Source organism: Phalacrocorax aristotelis, chromosome 4, assembly GCF_949628215.1.
Source record: "Phalacrocorax aristotelis chromosome 4, bGulAri2.1, whole genome shotgun sequence".
NCBI classification, from domain to species: domain Eukaryota; kingdom Metazoa; phylum Chordata; class Aves; order Suliformes; family Phalacrocoracidae; genus Phalacrocorax; species Phalacrocorax aristotelis.
Genome location: NC_134279.1, coordinates 77,633,128 through 77,654,216, shown reverse-complemented (window position 1 = coordinate 77,654,216; position 21,089 = coordinate 77,633,128). Strand labels below are relative to the sequence as shown.

At 40.5% G+C, this 21,089-nt stretch overlaps 1 protein-coding gene across 1 annotated transcript in view; it reads left to right on the top strand.

Moving 5' to 3' along the window:
• Window positions 1–20,737, top strand: part of POLR1A (RNA polymerase I subunit A) — a 37,358-nt gene extending 16,621 nt beyond the window's left edge. The window contains exons 17-34 of the mRNA XM_075092130.1: window positions 826–908; window positions 1,028–1,186; window positions 1,521–1,619; window positions 2,505–2,657; window positions 2,842–2,924; window positions 3,657–3,822; window positions 4,346–4,567; window positions 6,685–6,899; window positions 7,535–7,702; window positions 8,644–8,779; window positions 9,790–9,947; window positions 11,553–11,667; window positions 12,303–12,419; window positions 13,299–13,577; window positions 14,701–14,901; window positions 15,665–15,782; window positions 17,019–17,183; window positions 19,739–20,737. Of these exons, the coding sequence (XP_074948231.1) occupies window positions 826–908; window positions 1,028–1,186; window positions 1,521–1,619; window positions 2,505–2,657; window positions 2,842–2,924; window positions 3,657–3,822; window positions 4,346–4,567; window positions 6,685–6,899; window positions 7,535–7,702; window positions 8,644–8,779; window positions 9,790–9,947; window positions 11,553–11,667; window positions 12,303–12,419; window positions 13,299–13,577; window positions 14,701–14,901; window positions 15,665–15,782; window positions 17,019–17,183; window positions 19,739–19,839 (2,738 nt within the window). The 3' untranslated portion in view covers window positions 19,840–20,737. The remainder of the gene's footprint in view (window positions 1–825; window positions 909–1,027; window positions 1,187–1,520; window positions 1,620–2,504; window positions 2,658–2,841; window positions 2,925–3,656; window positions 3,823–4,345; window positions 4,568–6,684; window positions 6,900–7,534; window positions 7,703–8,643; window positions 8,780–9,789; window positions 9,948–11,552; window positions 11,668–12,302; window positions 12,420–13,298; window positions 13,578–14,700; window positions 14,902–15,664; window positions 15,783–17,018; window positions 17,184–19,738) is intronic.
• Window positions 20,738–21,089: the final 352 nt, after the last annotated feature.

The window sequence follows — 21,089 nt, the reverse complement described above, 5'->3', positions numbered from 1 at the left end:
GCTTATTTGATGTTGCATGGGTTTTTTTGAAGGCTGTCATGGTTTAGCCCCAGTCAGCAACTAAACACCATACAGCCTCTCGCTCACTCCCTCCACCCCTGTGGGATGGGAGAGAACTGGGAGGGCCAAAGTAAGAAAACTTGTGGGTTGAGATAAGAACAGTTTAATAATTGAAATAAAACAGTAACAATAATAATAATATAATATATAATAAAATAATATAATGAAAAGGAAAATAACGAGAGAGAGGTGAAAACTCGGGAGGAGGGGAAAAAAATAAACCAAACAAGTGATGCAGCTGCTCACCAACTGCCGGTCCCCAAGCCATGATGGCTGCTTCCCTCGGCCAACTCCCCCAGTTAATATACTGGGCATGGTATTATATGATATCGAATATCCTTTTGGCCAGTTTGGATCAGCTGCCTTGGCTGTGCCCCCTCCCCTCCTGGCTTCTTGTGCACCCGGCAGAGCATGAGAGGCTGGAAAAGTCCCTGACTACTACAAGCACTACCCAGCAACAACTAAAACTATCAGTATTATTCTCATACTAAGTCCAAAACAGAGCACTATGCCAGCTACAGTGAAGAAAATTAACTCTATCCCAGCTAAAATGATGACAACAGCCTATGTCTTCTCCCTCAAAAATCCACTCAGATTTTTTTTTCTTGTCAGACTGCGATTAGCCTGATTTTAACAATTATTGTATCTTTAATTGTGACTTCCTTTTCTAGCTCTTTGCTCTCAAAATCCCTGACAGCAAATGTTGTTCCTTCCTTGATTCTTTTTAGTGTAGATTGTTATGTGCTCTGTCTCTCTTCTTAACAGGGATTGAAGATATTTTGGTTAAGCCTGAAGCAGACCACAAAAGACAAAAAATCATTGAAAAGTCAAGCCAGCATGGTATTGAAGTAAGTCTGTCTTGCAGAATTTTCCTCCCCCACCTGCCCCTCAATTAAAAATTTTTTAAATCCTGCCCTGTTTAACCATGCCTGCTTAGCACCTAAAACCCCCCATATTTTACTTTCAGGCTGTTAGAGCTGCTCTTAATTTGCCAGAGACAGCATCATGTGAGGAGGTCCAAGGGAAATGGCAGGATGCCCATCTCTGCAAAGACCAGAGGGATTTTAACGTGGTTGATCTGAAATTCAAGGAGGAAGTAAACAATTACAACAATGAAGTTAACAAGGTTGGCATCGAGGCATCTGGTATACTAATCTGGTTCAGAGACTTTCTTACAAAGTTAATTTAATGTCGATGAGGGGTGCCTGACCCTTCTGGAGGCTGAAGCTTTTCATCTGTCCCCAGCATGAGGCTTCACGTACTTCCTCCCCACCTCAACCTTGTCCTCCCTGAACGAGAAGATGGCTTAATACTCAAGATGCTTTTAAAATTATAAATAGAAATGTTCGTGATTACTCATTCTTTCACTTTCTTAAAGCCTTCAACAGGAATTGCTTTGGTTTATTATTTTATTAATAATGGTTTGGGTTTTTTCCCTTCACCCCACCACAACTCTTTAGGTTTGTATGCCCCTTGGTCTCCACAGGAGCTTTCCAGAGAACAATTTGCAGTTGATGGTACAGTCAGGAGCCAAAGGATCCACTGTAAATACAATGCAGGTAATGACAGCTAGAGTACTTAGCATCTGCATGTGATTTGTCCTAGAACGTAAGCTATTGAGAACCTCTTGTGTAGATATCTAATACCAAAGCAAGATATTTATTCTGAGCTTTGGGAATAGAGGCCTTTGGCATGGAAAAAATTTAGAAGAATGTAATAAAGACCTCAGTGGGTGATGGAGGAGAGGCAATACTTATTATAACCTTCTATTTTTGAATCAGTTCTCAGTACATTAGGATTTATAGAAACAGTAGACCTTTTTAGAAGGAATGCTGCAGATTATACAAACCAACCTACTGTAAGAGAAAGAACTTTTCCTGGCCTCTGTTGGAGACTGACCACTCTGTTTCCTTCTTCCACTACTCAACAGGAACAAATAAATATTACTTTGATTTTGGTAGAAATGGCAAGGGTTTTTTTTCATTTTGCCTTCTGCAACACAGACATCAAGCAAGAAACCCTATATAAAAAGGCCATCTAAAATTCTGTCTCTGATGAGAGAGATTGACCAAAGCTCAAGGCAGGGTGGGCTGTATTTTGGTTTTTTGTTCCATTTTCAGTACACTGTAGAGAGGTGGTAAGATAACATAGGGACCTAAAAAATATTTATGATATTTTTAGTTTCCTATTTCTTTGTATTAAAATAAACATACAGAATGACAGTGGGAATGTTGAGGCTGAGTCAAGGGCCTGGAATAACTTAAAAATACCAGATGAGATCTGCCTATCAATAGCAAGAACATTTAATGAACACGTCAACATTTAAAGAACATTTGGTGAACTTTTTTATTTTTTTACTATGTTTTTCAATAAAAATTGTTGAACTTACATGAGCAAAAAGTTGGATGTAAAAATTATGTTTCCTTTTTCCTGTCCACATTTAGATTTCTTGTTTGCTGGGCCAGATTGAGTTGGAAGGTCGAAGACCCCCGCTGATGGCATCTGGCAAATCACTGCCATGTTTCCAGCCTTACGATTTTTCCCCTAGCTCAGGAGGATTTGTGACTGGCAGATTTCTCACTGGAATCAAGCCTTCTGTAAGTTTAATACTGTTTGTGCTTATACTGAGGTTTATTTAAATCTCGGTATTTTAATACAGTGACTGCTATTATAGATAAATCAGCCTTGTTGACCTTACTTTCAACGTAGCTTTTGAGAAAACATGAACTGCCAGTCTTGGTGTACTCAGCAGAATGCTGACGGTATTGTGCTTATGTTTAGGAATTCTTCTTTCACTGCATGGCTGGCAGGGAAGGTCTTGTAGATACAGCTGTCAAAACCAGCCGTTCTGGATACCTACAAAGGTAAGAGGCTTCTTTCAGAATTTGAGCCTTTTAAAGATCCTGTTGTTTGGTTGTTTGGGTTTTTTGTTTGTTTGTTTTTGTAGCGTACTGTAGACTGGAAGAAGTGCATGTATTGCTTAGATTAACTTCAGTATACTTGCTTTTTTAGAAGTGTGTTTACTGTCTATATGTTGAATGTTCTAAGACCAACTTTCTAAAGGACTGGATCAAATGGAACTTTATAATTTCTTAACTTATTTCTGTAGCAGCAGCAATGAGATGTTTATTTTCCTAGTACAGGTAAAGATGTGCAGATTCCGCGCAACTCTAATTTTTCTTGGCCACATTGTATGGTCCTTGTCTTTACGCAAGCAACACCTCCAGTATGTGGAAGAAGATGGAACTTTTTAAATGTTTCGGAGGGTAGTGAGGGATTCTAAAGGAGGGATGCTCTCTTCTTTCAGACAACTGTTTGGGAGTGACAGCAGAAATAGAGAGTAATTTGCCATTTCATTTTAAGTCACTTTAGTCCAAGGGAACTGGAGGGAGCAACATGCAGAAAGCTTTGCAATATCATTATATGTTTCACCTGTGTGTGGTGTCTGTATGATTTTTGGCTTCCATAATTTCTGATCAGCCCTTAAGTGTACTTAAGGTATTAATGAAAACAGTATTTTCATGTTAGAGATCATCCTTATTGCTTTGTAGCCTCTTAACAGCAGTTTCATTTTTTTCTCTTTTTGTTTGGAACAGGTGTATCATAAAACATTTGGAAGGACTGGTAGTTCAGTATGACCTGACTGTACGAGATAGTGATGGCAGTGTGGTGCAGTTTCTGTATGGAGAAGATGGCCTTGATATCCCTAAAACTCAGTTCTTACAACCTGAGCAGTTTCCTTTCATTGCAGAAAACTATGAGGTAGAACACCCGAATCTTAAGTATTTAAATGGGGTGAAGGGGAAGACTGAAATGCACAGCTAACATCTTGTGTCTTGCATGTAGGGATCCAGTGGCATAGTTGTTTCACTCAGTCACTCTCAGACTAACCTACATTTTTTGCCATTGTATTCAAAATACGGAAGTGAATCCTAAGTCTGTGGCATGATTAAAGCCATCTCAATTTCAACAGAGCACCAAGCGCTCTCCCTAGTCTTGTCTATCCGAACTCTGCAGTTGGATTCAATGCAGATGTCTTTATTCTTCAGACTGTTAAGTTTGATTAACTTTTACTAGTGTCATCACTGGTTATTAAAGAATGGCAACGGTCACATAAAGATAGAATGAGTTTTGTCTCAGCTGGGTTAAAAACCAGTTTTTAAAATTGTTTTACAGCAGCTGAACATTTTGAGTGGCAGCAGATGACCTTTTCCATTTGCTTTGTCTTTTCTACTACAGTGAGCCCAGAGAGAGAAGGATAATCATGCAGATAACTTTCTTATAGGTAATCCAGAAGACAAACCGTCTAGATGAAGCTTTAGCAAGGATGGAGTGTCACCAAGCCAATCAGCAGTTCAAAGCCATCAAAAAGTGGCGAACCAGACACCAAAACTCTGTGCAAAGAGAAGGAGGTTTTCTGATGTTTTCCCGAAAGAAGATGGCAAGTGTAAAAGCACAGACTCCAGGAGGAGAAATAAAAAATGGGAGAGATCCTGCTACTTTACAGGTAACACAGAAGCAGTTGAATTGATTGAGCCCTTTAAAAAAAGTTGCAGAATTCAGTGATTTCTTTTTTTTAATGTCTTTTTATAGAATCATAGAATCATTTATGTTGGAAAAGACCCTTAAGATCATCAAGTCCAACCGTTAACCTAGCACTGCCAAGCCCACCACTAAACCACGTCCCTAAGCACCGCATCTACATGCCTTTTAAAGACCTCCAGGGATGGTGACTCAACCACTTCCCTGGACAGCCTGTTCCAGTGCATGACAACCCTTTTGGGGAAGAAATTTTTCCTAATATCCAATCTAAACCTCCCCTGGTGCCACTTGAGGCCATTTCCTCTTGTCCTATCACTAGTGACTTGGGAGAAGAGACCGTTCCCCACCTCACTACAATGTCCTTTCAGGTAGTTGTAGTGAGCGATAAGGTCCTCTTATGCCTCCTCTTCTCCAAGCTAAACAACCCTCAGCTGCTCCTCATCACACTTGTTCTCCAGACCCTTCCCAAGCTTCGTTGCCCTTCTGGACACGCTCCAGCACCTCAGTGTCCCTCTTGTCACGAGGTGCCCAAACCTGAGCCCAGCATTTGAGTTGTGGCCTCACCAGTGCCGAGCATAGGGGCACCATCCCTGCCCTGCTCCTGCTGGCCACACTGTTCCTGATACAAGCCAGGATGCTGTTCATCGTCTTGGCCACAAGCCAAGTGTCCTGAAGTGTTTCACAGTCTACTTACACAAATTACCTTTTGAAAGAATCATATGTCAGCTCTGTGTGTGGTGAAGCCACATTCATTTGTTAAAGCTTGTGGGCCCTAATGCTAGGGCAGAGGCCAAAAACTCTTGACGTAAAACTGATTTTAGAAAACAGCCCATGTTTGTGGGTGCTTTTGGGGGGATTGTTTTTATTTGGATTTTTGGTGGTGGGTTTTGCTTTTTTTTATTTTTTATGTACAAAGAGTAGGTCTCACTTTGATGGACAGATATCTTCTAGCTGGATGAGAGCCTGTTTAAAAGACGAAGATCAGAGGGATGAGCCAGCCCTGCCTAGTGTTTCAAAAAAGTACTCTTGCTTAAGCATCTTGTATATCAGGGCACTAACCTATACGTTATGACTTCTAATGAAGATTGTATGTATGGACACAAAATGCAAACAGGTGCTGCTTCACAGCCTTGCTTTCACAAGCAATTTACCCTGGTAGAATGTGGACAGTTAGCATGAAACTCCAAGTTGAAGGTGATGAGTTGTATAACTCTGTTAGCTTGTCTGCAGATGTTACGCCTAATCACTGGTTCATTTATCAGCAACGCTGAATTTGTGTTGCTATTGGCACTTTTGATAACAACGAAAACAATTTGCCCTGGTGATTCATTCACTGTTTGTTTATTTTTTCTTTCAGTAGATCTATATATTAGATATAGATACATATTTATCTCTGTCTCAGTATATTATAAAGCTCAGTAGACAGACTTCCATGTCAGAAGCCAGTTCCTCCTTCATAAAACCGCAAGGCGTGTAGAAGATATGTTTAGCTCATTTGCTGTATGGATTTTCTTTTAAGTTGGTATTAACTTTTTCCTTTATTAAATGCAACATTTGAAGTATTATTTGAAAGACTAGCAAACTGAAGAATAGAAGTAAAATAGATTAGCATGCATAAGATGCAAGCCCTGTTCAAGGTCTCTGCTGGATTATTGTGCTTGAATGTCAACAGCTGAAAATCAGAGAAGCTCCTTTGTCATGCCAGTTTTAGGCAGGTGAGGTGGTAGTCAGCTAGAAGTAAAGATTTAAATATGTCGAGGAAGTTCACTCGCAAGTTAAAATTGTTTTTAGAGGGCTGTATTTCACTGGTTTCTGGAGTAGGTACTACAGATAGATAACTGACAATTTCAGGCTTGTAAAGAACCTTGAAATCATTTGGGATCAAAAGTGTAAGTATCAGAAAATGGAGAATGCCGTATTTGTAGCTGAGTTATTTGGTATGTGTTACATACAGCCTGAAGTTTTACACAGGTAATCTTTTCCTTTTTCACTGTTGCTTGATTGTTGGTGGAAGCAGTGTTATTTGGTTTTGGTCTTACTGTGGATAAACCAGTCTGCTTAAAAATCTCCTCTTATTTTCAGTTATTGAAGATGTGGTATGAACTAGATGAGAAGAAACGAAGGAAGTATCTGAAGAAAACAAATAGGTGTCCTGACCCAAGCCTTGGTGTCTGGCGTCCAGATACTTATTTTGCATCTGTTTCAGAAACATTTGAAAATGGAGTCGAAAATTATCTCAACAAATGGGAATCTGAGAACAGACAAAGTTATACGCGCCCAGGACTTTCTTCTGATCGGTAATAACTTCTGTGTCTTCGTTGCACTGAGCCAAAAAATACCAACCCTATTTTTAGACTGAGTTTGCTAAAGGTGAAAAGTCTTTATCAACACTTGTTTTTGTTGTGACCTTTGTGAAACAAAAGTAGTGGGTTTCAGAATGGTGCCTGAAAGGCAAGTGCTTAGTATGAACTGGAGGGGCCTGGTTATCTGTTTTTTCCAAGCCTGAACCTTCCGTGCTGCTAAGGGTTTTGGCTAAGGCTTCACGGAATAACGGCAACGTATTGCTGTCCCCCTACATAGAAAAAAATACGGTAACAGTTAAAACCCAAAAAATGCTCTTGCCACACCTGGAGCTAGCAAGGCAGTTAAGATGAGCAAATGGGAGTAAATGGACTCTCCTCTGACATCCTGGGAATTAGCAGTAGAAGTAAAATATGGTTTGGCCAAGGCCCCACTTCTGTGTTAATGGGCCCTGTTTGTCAGTTCAGATTGGGATAGACAATTTTATGGTTTCTGCAGTGTATTTATCCATAAGCTACCAGGAGAAATTGGCTGAAAGAGGTAGCTTTATTGAGCTGAGCAATGTTTCAGTCTCTTCTGAGTTCTTTATTTTGTACTACATTGAGCTAAACCTCTTATTTCCTGTCTTCAGATTAAAGGATTTGTTGTTTTTAAAGTGGCAGCGATCACTTTGTAACCCAGGAGAAGCTGTGGGACTTCTTGCAGCTCAGAGTATCGGGGAACCTTCCACACAGATGACTCTGAACACCTTCCACTTTGCTGGCAGAGGTGAAATGAATGTCACATTGGGTATTCCAAGGTGAGAAAACTTGCTCTCAGTGGGTCCTTTGCCATTTTTGGCACTTATGTAATAGTGCTTGATCTCACTGGAAGGTATATGTGTAATCTTGAGGGCAAATGATGCTTCAGTTTAATTGTAAATTGTGCCTGTTCAGAACTATTTTATCGTTTTATAATTTTATGGTTGTTTTGGTTCATTTTCCAGATAAAAAATATCTGTGAAGGCCCCTTACTCTTACCTGATGTATAGCAAATGGCTTATTTGCTTCTGTATTTTAGTCAGTAAAGTATAAGCCTAAAGAAATAGTGTTTTGTGGGTTTGCCCTCTGCCGACCTCTTCTTCCCCCTACTCACTTTTAAACCTATTTCTTTCACAAACAAAATTTCACTGCAGCTGTGAAATCTGGTATGTTTAGTATTATTATCACCTATGTAGAAAGAGACCTGTTTTATAGCAGCCAGGTTTCCCCTGGCTCTTCTGTATGGTGACAGTGGCTTTATCAGTGCAGACGTCCTTACCAGCCAGTCATCAGCTTGTTCTGAAAAACATGGGTGCTGACCCTGGCCTTGCGCATAGGTGTGCGATGCCTTAGGTGGGAGGCTGTTGTGTTACTTCAGAGAAGCAGGGGAGGGGGAGAAAGCATGAGGAGCATATGTTATGCATCTGTAGGAAACAGGCTTCATTAGTTCTTCTGTTCTTGGAACAACTTATTATCCTCTCTAGTCTCTTCCCGTAATGGGTGATAATCTAACTGAGGCAATAGAACTGCTGTTGTGCTGTGCCTCATGAGGAATCAAAAAAGTGAAAAGGAGCAGTGCAATGGTAACCACAGCTCTTGGTGCATGTGGCTTTGGTGTCACTGGCAGTTGCTGCATGCTGCCTATTTAAATGAACTAGATATTTATTTGATTGCACAGTGCTTTTATTGCTTAATTTGAAATATCATTCTTTATTTAAAGGTTGCGGGAAATATTAATGGTAGCCAGTGCAAATATTAAAACGCCAACAATGAGTGTTCCTGTGTTCAATACCAAGAAAGCTCTCAAGAAAGTGAAGCAGCTTAAGAAAAAGCTCACAAGAGTATGCTTAGCTGAGGTGAGCCTCCTATTCAGCATATCCTTTGAAAGTCTGCAAAACAAAATTTCCTGTTTGAGCTCTTCAGTTAGTCTGGCTTTGTTTCCATTTTTGAAGGCTTGCCTGTGAGTGCAAGATGAGAGGGTCCTTTCGTTTCACCTCTTGCCTGCTGAACCTGTAGTATCTGCTAGGAATTGGAGCATTGAAAGGAATTGCAGTTACTGTGGCTGTATGAGATGTAAACTAAATTTAACATGTAGAGCATTGCCACAGGCTACAAACTCTGTATAGAAATTAAAAGGGGAGGGTAATAGTTCATACATAGCAGTAGTATAATGGCAGGGAGGATTTATGTTTGCTACCGTAGCCTTTTTGGGTTTTTCTCAAGCTCATTTTTGTCAGTCTCTAGAATTGGAGAGGTTTTGTTTTGTCTTTGAGGCCAACTAATTTGGCTGTGAGTGGCACAGTAGAGACATTTTTGTTTATCCCCCACCCCTTCCTAATATTGTACAAGTGGCTGTGCTCAATCAAAGCAAACCATGTGGCAACTTGCAGACTGAATATATTGAAATCTGATGAGTCTGATGTATTCTGTGCTCCCTCTCTTCCTAGGAGTGCAGGGTTTCTTGTGCTTTCCTGCATGCCCTATCCTTTTCTGTCTTACTCTTTCAAGTTGAAAGCAGCAAGGATAGAGTTAAGGCTCAGTCCTGTGCTGAAATACTGTCATGCTCAATGAGCATGGGTCAGTAAAATGAAGCTGTTGGCCCACTAGGAAGTGTAGTCTTTTGTGAAGGAGTCTGGTGGGAGGTGAGGTTGTTCTCCCAGTATTCCCTAAGTTTGTTGGGAGGAGTTTAAGCCAAAGAGTGCAGTAAGGTAAAGTCTTCTTTCCCAAGAGCTGCCACAAAGACTCCAGAAATGTTTGCCAGTTAGTCTTGTGTAATTCTGGTCTCGTATGGAAAGCATTGGAGTGGCAGGAAGTAAATGAAGTGTCTTCATCAAAGGAGTAACGTTCCTACTTGTGGCTTTTGTAGGTCTTGCAGAAAGTTGAGATAGAGGAATCCCTGCGTGTGAAGTGCAAGCAGAACAAACATCACCTCTACAAAATCAAATTCCATTTCTTGCCCCATGAATATTACCGAGAGGAGAAGTGTGTGAAGCCCAGGGAGATCTTGTACTTCATGGAAACAAGGTGACTGCTTTCAGATACCTTAATGTTTGCTCTTCTTTTGCCTTTCCTTCCTCTAAGGTTCGCTGTATGTTTATTACTGCTGCTATGGCTTTTGGAGCAACAGCTTCCTGCAGATCTGCTTGCAGAAGCATCTACGCAGTTGCTTTTTAGGTCTTGAATAAAACTGTGGATCTGTGGCTTGGTGACAGTGCGGAATTGAATCAAGGCAGATCTTTCACATGACTCTGATGTACGCAGAGAAGAGCCAGTGCAAGCAACTCCCACTCCTTATCTTTGGATGCTTAAACATTTATTACCAACAGAAATGTTTGAATACTTTAATTACCCCTTGCTGCTCCCACTGAACAGAAATAAACCTTAATTTAATTAATTAAAAAAAAATATCAGAAAATACAGGCTGCGGCATGAAGGGATTGAGAGCAGCCCTGAGGAAAAGGACTTGGGGGTACTGGTGGATGAAAAGCTGGACATGAGCCAACAATGTGCGCTTGCAGCCCAGAAGGCCAGCTGTGTCTGGGGCTGCATCGCAAAGTGTGGCCAGCAGGTCAAGGCAAGTGATTCTGCCCCTCTGCTCCACTCTGGTGAGACCCCGCTGCAGCACTGCATCCAGCCCTGGAGCCCGCAGCGCAGGAAGGACATGGAGCTGTTGGAGCGGGTCCAGAGGAGGGCACAGAAATGCTCCGAGAGCTGGAGTCCCTCTCGTACGAGGACAGGCTGAGAGAGTTGGGGTTGTTCAGCCTGGGGAAGAGAAGGCTGTGGGGAGGTCTCATTGCAGCCTTCCAGTATTTACAGGGGGCTTAGCAATAGGGATAGTGGTTTTAAACTAAAAGCAGGTAGTTTGAGACTGGATATGAGGAAGAAATTTTTTACAGCAAGGGTGGTGAAACCCTGGCCCAGGTTGCCCAGAGAGGTGGTCGATGCCCCATCCCTGGAAACATTCAAGGCCAGGCTGGACGGGGCTCTGAGCGACCTGATCTAGTGGAAGATGTCCCTGCTTACTGCAGGGGGGTTGGACTAGATGGCCTCTAAAGGTCCCTTCCAACCCAAACCATTCTTTGATTATGTGATTCTATGGCAAGGCTCACTTTTTTTTCCTTTCTTTTTTCCGCTGCCCCCTTTCCCATGTCTGGCTGAATTTGTGTAGCTAAAAGTAGAACATTTAATTATAAGGATCTATTGAAAGCTATTTTTGTTTTGCAAAAAGGTTTCATTGCTTTGTCCTTCCTTCAGGCCACATGAGTTCAAGCTGGCTTGCTTTATTTAATGAATTTGATTTTTTTAAGAAAAAAAAGTCTAGTAGTAAACCATCTCTTCTGAAGGTCAATTTGATGTGTGGATTTTATGTCCAGATGAGCTTATAATTTTCAGCTTTGGATTCATGGCTACATCTGTGGTTGTAAGAGAGATGATACCAACCTTTTGATTCCTAAAGGGACAAGAAGAAAAATGATTTGCCTTATCCTAGAAGTACTTTTGCATCCACCAGAGAATATGTCCTGTCATGAGTTGACTGCCTCCTTCAGCAAAATAAATTCATTTTCTGACGACTTGAAATTGACTGCAATACTGCTGGGCTTTGACATTCTGAGTTGCTGTTTCTTTCAGGTTCTTTAAAATTTTTCTGGAAGCAATTAAAAGAAAGAATGCAAAGATGGCATCTTTTACGGAAGTCAGCACCCGGAAGGCAACTCGGAAAGATTTAGATGGTGACCAAGACAAGGTACTGAGAAACATTACCTGAAAAATGCCTCATTACCTATTTTTGAGAACCAGAATTTGGAAAAGCGTAACATGTTTCAACGTGAACACGAAATGTGTGAATACTAGGTCACTTCTTAAATATTTTCTTTATGCATAAACTGTCTTTGCATTCTCATAAAATTAACAAGGAAATTAAAGTTATTGTGTATTAAATCCTAATTTACTTATGACTGTACTCTGAAAATGCCTGTTTATTTTAGCCTCAGTGAGATAAAAGCATATTACTCTCCATTTGCTCCCAGAGCAATGTGCTGTTGTAACAGTGGTTGTCAAAACATTGGCGAAGATTCTTTTTTTTTCATGGAAAGGCTTTGGCTGGCATGTGCCTTCTGCCATCCCTCTCCCAACACGGACTGTCATATAAGGAGGGTGATAGCTTTTCTATCTTGTAGACTTCCGTCTTGTTTAATGTTGAAGCTGTTATAAGTTCATTATTTCTTTATAGTGGTGGGCTTATAGAAGTGAATTTGTCCCTAAAGGTAGACCATCGAACAAGGGGTTGTTAAATTCCAAACGTTTGGCTAAAGCCTTTTGATGCAGTTGATGCTTCCTAGCAGAGTCAGCATGATTATCTCTTCTGTCATGGATTTCTAGACACAGAATAATCAGGAAGCTCCAGCAGAGGAAGAGGAGAACATTGTTGATGCAGAAGCTGATGAAGGGGATGGGGATGCTACAGAAGCAAAACGGAGAAAGAACCAAGAAGAAGAGGTAAGGGTTTTGTAGATGTGCTGAGCACTGCACATGAGTTCCCAGTTTCTTCTGCCTTGGTTTGAGTTGGGATGGAAAGCTTCCATTGAAACAGAACGCTGGAAAAAACCCAGACCCCACTTGAAAGGGGATAGGAAGGCCTCTGCTTTGTGCTGATCAGTTTTGATTTGGATGGAGGGAAATGGATAGCAGAAGATGTGGGCTGAGACTTCTGATGACCATGGTCAATAATGGTCATCATAGTTGAGCCTGGTCACTGCTGTCCTTTAAGAGTAACACAGAGCCATGCAAGTCAGAGATGGAAGAGACCTGTGTTTTTCCGAAGCCTTGTTCTTCAGCCATTGGGTAGATGTGTCTGGCAATCAGGTTGTCTGTGCTGTAGATCATCTTAACTTTACCTCTTGCTAATTTCATGCCATTAATTGTTTCTAAAACTTTACTGTGGTTCTTAATAAATATTCTCCCTGGCTCTGCATGTTTTTGCCACGTTCACTACTTCATTAGTACTGCTTAAAAGATGGGTTGGTGTAATTTTGGCAAGAGGGTAGCGTAATTGGAAATCCTGAGGGAATCCCATCGTCAGGGTTGGATTATGGGAAGAGCCTTTTTTGGGGGAAGAAAACTAAATTCTGCTACAGTCCTAATAACCTGTAGCATCCCAGACTGTATTGAGGAATAATGGCAAGATTATAAAGGAACTGAATTCTGAACTGAATCTGTTGTATTATTTTCTTTACAGCAGAATTACATTTTCATTGTGTCATAGGCAAGATACTTGCAACTCAGCTGTCAAGAATATTAATGAATAAAACTGTTCATGGCAGGTTTTGTTTCTGTACATATTCTGGCTCAGATAAATACAACATTATTTCTTTGCAGGTTGATTATGAGAGTGAAGAAGAGAATGGAGAAGGAAACATTGATGAGAATTTAGAAGATGAAGGGGCTGAATCGGAAAAAGAAGAAAGGACTCCCGGTGCAGAAGATCAGATTGGAGCAGATGGTGATGAACCTCAACATCTTTCCTTTATGTCTCAGACTAAAAAAGAGAAAGATCGATTACTTCAGTCAGCTGAGTTGCGTGTAAATGCTGTCCTAGACAGCCACCCATCAATACAGGATTACACGTTTGACACTGAAAATGAACTTTGGTGTGAGGTAAGATGGTGGTGCCTGGAAACATGTGTGTGGTTGTTCAAGGCTTGCGTGTAGCTCCCATAACATGGCTGTCTTTGCTGGAGTGCTGCTGTTTCTCCTCAGCACTCCTGTATTAATACAGAAAAGTGGCAGTGCAAAGGTACGTCTTGACATAATTTTTAGCAAGCCCTAACTTCCAGAACCTCTGATGAAATTTTATTTTTTCTTTTTTAAGATAATTGACAGGTTTATTGTGTTTTAATCTTTAAATATGTGTTGCAGCACTGTGTAGCTCCTGATTAATAAGTGATGACTGGACTTTCGAAAGAGGCTATTCAGGAATGTGTCCTCAAGGTGCTGGGCAGAAGGGGAGCTTTATATTGGGAAGCACATCTATTCATGGAGGAATTTAGGATTAGTAAAGCTGGCATGCTTAGTTATATGAAATAGTAATTAAAGGGGACAGATATTCTTGACCAAACGTGACAGTGACAGTTGAAAAAATCTGGCAGGAATATGAATTTCATAGATCCAGAAACATTTCACTCGCTATTTTTAATAAACTTTTTTTTTAATGCTTCCAGAAACAAAACTTTTTGTTTCAGATCTAGCTAGCTAATTTTATCCTACACTTTTCTCCTGATTCCGCTCCCATATTCCTTCCAAAAACCCCTCCAGCAACAAGCTGTCTTTGACCTCAGCTACGCGTTGTCCACCTCCCCAGTTTTCCAGTTTTGTTCACGCTGAAAAATCTTACGCCTTTACTTTAACCTGAGCTAATACTGCTTTGAAACTGTCAGAAGATGCAACAAAATCAAACAAGCTGCAGGTGTTGAGAAACTCACATGGTCCTCCTGCAAGACAGAAGGAAAAATGTCCAAACATCCAAAACAAATTAAAAAACAAACCCTAATTGATATAAGCGCAGAGGTTTTGAAAGCAGTGTGGATGAATGGTCCTGGGGTGTGGTGTTTTTATTAGCATCATTCAGCTTTAATTCTAGTCAGATGTTTATGTTCTAAGCACACAGCTAGGATAAATCCCAGTTGTTCTGTCTGCTTTTTGCCTAAAAAGAAGAGGCTGGCTATTGAGCCTAACAATCAGGTTTCCTTACAGAACACTGCACTGTTTTTTTCCTTTTTAGGTCTCATTGACGCTGCCGTTGATGAAGGTGTACTTCGATCTCTCCTCCTTGCTCGTCTCTCTTGCGCGAAGCACAGTCATTTATGAAGTGAAGGGGATCACGCGATGCTTGTTGAATGAAAGTACCAATAAGCAAGGAGAGAAGGAACTTGTTCTGCATACTGAAGGGATAAACCTTGTGGAGCTGTTCAGATACTCTGATGTGCGTAATCTATTTATAATCCCAAACTTGAATGATCTTTTGTGTTCTAGGGAGAGACAGTGGATGGTGGATGCCGTTTAAATTTAGCAGGGGTGATGTGTAGCCTTTTCAGCTCTTAAACTCTCTTCCTCCTCATTTATACCCCCAGAAGTGCTCAGAGCTCAGCAGAGCCTTTTCTCAAGGGCAGCTTGCAAATCAGCTTTTATGCAGCAGCCCAGTGTCTAATGACAGATAATTCCACACCATGCTTGTAACTGTCTCTCTAAACATTACTTGAGGGAGTTCTTCCATCTCAATGAATTGCAGTACTTGGAGATGAATAGTTCTGTTATGCCATCTAGCCTATAACTCTACAAGTACAGGATTGTTGTAAGCTACATCTTCTCTACTGCTTTTGCTAAAAGTTCTGGCTGCCTGAGATGGACTGGGCATTGCATTGTGTTGCTTGGAAGACTAGCATGTTCCTCTTCTGCTTGGGATGGTTTGTTTGTGCCCTTTTTCTAATTTCAGATCATTTTCTCCTATGGGCAGTTTTGATTCCAGTACTCTTATTCATGTATATAATGCTGTGGGGATTTAAAGATAGATTTCCAGAATCATTTTTATCTGTGTTTGACTCTGAGCTGCTGCCTAGTTGTTCCATAACTGCTGGTGCTGCTTAAGCTAATGAAAAATGGAGAAAAAAGCTATCTTAGCTTCAGTTATTTTGAAATATAGAGTAACTACTGTCCTAACCTGTACCTGTGGGTTTTTTTGTGTTCAGATTTTGGACCTGAACAGACTTTATTCCAATGATATTCATGCTATGGCTAAGAATTATGGGATTGAGTCTGCCCTGAAAGTGATTGTAAAGGAAATAAAAGATGTATTTGCTGTATACGGTAAGATTTCTTTGTATTTTTGAAGATAGTCTTTATTATAATCAAGATGGGAAAAATCAGCCACAGTGCTTACAAAGTTATGGCTTTGCATGATCTTTTCATTTATGTGTGTATTTTTAAGTTGCACCTTTTCATCATTTTAGTCATTATAGTGCCTTCTGTGAAGACTTGGTTAGTTAATTGTTGGGTTCTATTTAATCAGTAGAAAATCCACTAAACAAGGTCGAATTTATTCCCCCTTTACAGAGCTTTTCTATTCTGGTATGTTTGGGTTTTGCAAGCTGGAATGCCCAGATGAGTTAACTATTGACATCTGAGGAAGCTAACTGTTAGACTTGAATAGTGGCCCTGAGAATAGGATTAACCTTGCCTCACTCTAGCTTTTTAACGATGGGAGTCTAGGCTCCCTCTGTAGTTGAGTTTTTATATTTTTCCTAAAATAGCTGCGCTGCTTTGTCTGAATGTTCTTCTCTCTGCCTGGATGATTCAGAGAGTCCAGACAACTAGCTTAGGGAAGATGCCTGTCTTCATAGGCTCCTGAAGTTAGGCGTGTTGAATTTGCCTTAAGTGAGCTAAGTCATGCTATGAATTAAACTATTGAAAAGAGGGAAGATTAATACAGTGGGAATTTTAGCAACCAGTCATATCAAACAGATTTGCCAGCTGGCAGCCCAAAATGATCTGACTTTCAAGTTGTTCAAGGACTGCTAGGTAAACGTTGACAGAGCTGTTAATGATCCCCCATTACACTGACTCCACAAGTGTTATTTGAAAATAAGTGCTATTTCTTTCTAGCCTAAATGGGGTTTTCTGTGGATGCCTAATATTATACAAAGAAAACACAGTGACTTCTGTGCCTGGCTAATATGGGTGAGGGGCTAGAGCTCTGTCCCATCACAAATGGATGGGTGTTTGATCCCCTTCTGCGTAAACAAAGGTGATGCAGACCTGACTGATTTTATGTAGAGAAACTCTCCCACCTTACAGCATTCTTGAGAATTTAGTTGCCCTAGAGAGATATTGTTTTATATTATAATAAGGTCTGCCTCTCTCAGATGTTTCAGGGGAGCAGTTAAGCCAGTTATGCACAAAGAGGTGCAACTGCCAGAAGAATGTTAATAGAGATGCTCTCCATGTTGATTAGACTCAGGGGGTTTAATTTAGACCTGATTTATTTTAAAAAAACCCACCTTAGCCCTTGAATGTTCTGATGATTGCTCTTTCTTGTGTTCTTAGGAATTGTGGTAGACCCTCGGCACCTTTCACTTGTGGCAGATTACATGTGTTTTGAAGGATTTTATAAACCACTGAATCGCTTTGGAATTCAGTCCAACTCTTCCCCTCTGCAACAGATGACATTTGAAACCAGCTACAAATTCTTGAAGGAAGCAACAATGATGGGTAAATGGTTTAATTCAAAATATATTGCTGCAGCGTTTCACATACGCTTTGTTTTCATCGTAACTTTCCACTACTCTGGGTAATGCATAATTGCATTAGAAAAAAATGCCAGAGGCTAAAATTTTAATTAAGCCCTTGCCTAGGAAAATGCTCCAGATGTTTTTAATGAAATTCTGTCAGCTTAAATGAAGTCAGCTCCCACATGTAATTTGTGGGGTCTGTGACTCCTTTCTTTAAGAATTAGATAAGCATTTTTATAACAAACCTTAAGATTATAAAGCTTTGCTATAACAATAGGCTACTAAATCTGCCTTTTTCTGTCTCTGCTATTAAAATTGTCATCTCTGCTTTGTTTTTCTGTCTCTGTTATAACTTCCATATTTTCATCTCTTCTCTAACTTTGCTATTCAGAATTTTATTGTGAGAATAGTCCTCGTGGTTGTTACTTTGATTCTGTTTTTCTTGTGCTTTGTAGCTCTTTACTATCTTTGCTTTTTTCATCAAACACAGACAAAAGGTCAGATTCGTTTGTCTAATCGTAGGTTTCTGGTGCCATCTGAGATGCCCAAGAGTATCCTTTCTGGCCTCTAGTTGCTGCTCTGGAATGTGTAGAAATCACATGGCTGCATGGATCATTTAGGGCATTTGAAACGGCTACTGGCCACCTACACTTAGGAGTCTTATCCAAAAAACTTGTGCTTTAAGTCTGTCATTAGACAGTTTGCTTCATCTCATGCTTTAGATATTAATTACATCTCCCTTTTGCAAATAGTCTTGGTTTCTGTTGCTTGCCAGTTGGATACTTTCTTGGATGCTCCTGTGCTGCCTTCTTTGCTACCTATTACAAATGGGAAGAGCTCTCAATGTGGTCTCTTCAGCTAGTATCTTAAACTGCCTTGCACAGATATCAGAGATACTCTTATCACTGAATTCATCTTGTTACCGCTGTTTGACACCTTTTCTGGGAAGGTAATTTGGGTTTTAATGAATAGTATTGGTTACAACTGACTTAGAATTCATCTGAAAATCAGAAAGGAAAGGTGTAAATCTGGGTTGAAATTGAGTAGAAGAGGATGTTTTGCACACAGTTGCACTCTCTCTCTGGGTTTATGTTGAGTCACATATAGACTTAGAAATAAGATAAAGCTTTTGCCAGGTGAAACGTAATTATGGATAATATTACAGATATCCATAAAATTTATGGATAATGTTATGAATAAAGACACAAAGTGCATGCTGACAGAAGGTCACAGTGAATTGGCAGGAAAGCTACGCTAATTACAAGTGGAGGGAGTTACTGATTTCTCCAAGATGGAAATCAAAGTCATAACATGGATTTCAGCAATCTGGAACTAATTTGCTGTAATGTAACTGACAACTTGACCATACATTTAAAGAGACACTGCAAGGGTGCTCACTTATGGCCCTGGCCAGTAAGAAGGAAAAAAGAGGGCTTGTGACCGCTGTGCACAGCTAATGTAAGTAGTGCCATTAGAGTGCGGGCGTGACCCAGCAGAGTGCTGATGCGGGTTTAGAGTGCAGAGAGCACACTGCATCAGAAGTGAGATCCCTTTGGCTGTCTGCTCAATGAATGATTCTTTGTTAACATCACGTGAGCAAACAGAACAGTTTTGATTGTTTTGTTTAATGATTTAACAAAGGAGCTTTTTTTTTCTTCAGCAGACATGCATTTAGGAGCAGCTATTTAATTATTCAGCTGTAGCTGAGATGAGAGCAGCAAGCACATGCCATACGCTGTGCTATGGTGCAGCTCCTCCCCCCACCCTCTGTATGATAGAAAGTTCAGTACATCTTGCTCCGTAGAATAAATATGACCCAAATTTATCAAAATTTTAACAGTTTTATTTCTAATACTCCAACTGCTCTAATGACCAAATTCCAGCTTGCTGTAGTTACAATGAATGAAAAACAGCCTGGATGCTTATAAAAACAGTGGAAGCTTAACAGTCCTAGCCAGGCATGTCATCTGGAGAGCTTCCAAATTTCTGTGACACTATTTCGCTACAGTGAGTAACCACAAAATCAAAGGAATTCATGGAATGTCTCTACAGTGAAAAGTTCTCTTCATATCTAGCCAGAAGGATTTAAAATCCACATCAAAAGGATTCACTCTAACAAAGGAAAAAGGCAATAATGAAAATGGAATATTTTTGGGTTTGCCTCACTGATGTATTTTTTTAGCGATCAGCAAAATGCGATCACTGGAAGGTCAAATCTGCGTTCTCTTAGAATTCAGAACGTGTTGTATTTTCATGCTGAATAGGGAGGGTTTAGTAACATGTGACCTAGTTCTCTGCTTGCACAAAAAGATTGGGATGAGATAATAGTTGTACGTGGGGTAGGAAGAGTTTTGGACTCCTGCTCTCAGAAATACCGATTAAATGTGAACAGTAGGTGGCAGTGCCTTTCTGAAACTAGGGGGTGCTGAACCAGATTACTTCTGGCATGTAAACCAAAATGCTTTCTTTTCAGCACTGACCTCTGAGAAACTCTTGGAAACAGCCTTATATGATGTTGTTTGAATTCTGTTACAGGTGCCCACGATGAACTGCGATCCCCTTCTGCATGCCTAGTGGTTGGAAAAGTTGTTAAAGGAGGGACCGGTTTGTTTGACCTGAAGCAACCCCTCACATAGTGCTTCGGTTAGAACTTAAGGATTCTGACTAAAATGTTCATCATAAGAGATACGTGCGCCCTGCAACAAGGGCAATGCTGGGTCCCCAGTCATCTTCCCTGTGCCAGTAGGTTTGTTGTTCTGGACACTTGATGAGCCTAACCTATTTAATGACAATGTCTGCATCTATAGGACCTATCCTTTAATCCAGAGAAACATGTATTTAATGTTCATGAATGTAAAAAAGAGATTATTGGCTTACATAAAAAAGAATAAAATGAAGGAGACTGTCTGGGTCTCAAACAGGCCCTGCAGCAGCAGTGGCAGACAGATGTCAAAGACGAATCTGTTTATGCTGCCTATTTTTTGTGTGACAGAATCCCATCCGGCTGAGAAGGGCCAGTTGCCACCCGGTTGTTACGTGACAAATTTCCATTATTGGAAATAGCATTCAGAACTCACAGGTGGAGCTGGGCAGTGCTGTGCTGAAGCTTCAATGTTCTATTGAAGCGTCTGCTTGAGGCACATCCTCTTCTTTTGCTGTACTTGCGTGCACTGCCATGACTTCTATAAGCTTTAGAGGATGCAATTTTCCTATTCTGTTGCTTCATTTATTAAGAATTATGTGTCCATGACACAATTGTTAAATTTCTTTATTAGCCGAAGACCGGAATTCAGAGTTTTCATGGTTTCTATAGGCATTTGCCAGCGTCTACTCTTACAACTTCTTTGTACAGAACAGATCTCCACACAGCGAGAAACCTGACATTTGGTAAAGATTTATTTCTTAAATGGCGACGTGAGCTGCTGTAACAGTGACTTCCCAACAGGGTCCTGTAAGAATTACTGAAACAGAGTTTTTAAACTATTTTTTCCTAAATATTCTATATCAAAGAGGATATTTAATAAAGGACATTGCAAAGAAATATTCTGAATGCCCTATTATGTGGTATGTTACCAAGGGAATTTTGTCATGCAGCCAACAGCCATCACTCTGACTTTGATGGCTGTCAAAAATTGCATAGCCGAGAGCTGCTAGCCACTCTTCAGAAATCAGACTTTCTTGTTTATAATTTGATTTTAATCAGAATGCAATGTGTGCCAGTAGTTAAAATTCTCTGGAGTTTGCTCACTACTGTGTAGGCAGGTTTTCTAACAGATTTCAGCCCCTGATCGTTCCCAGTGGTACCTCTAAGCGAGTGGAAAAGGGCCAGAGCTCACTGAGCCACCTGAGGAGCTCCGACTTCCAATGGAGCCGCGCTAACACCAAT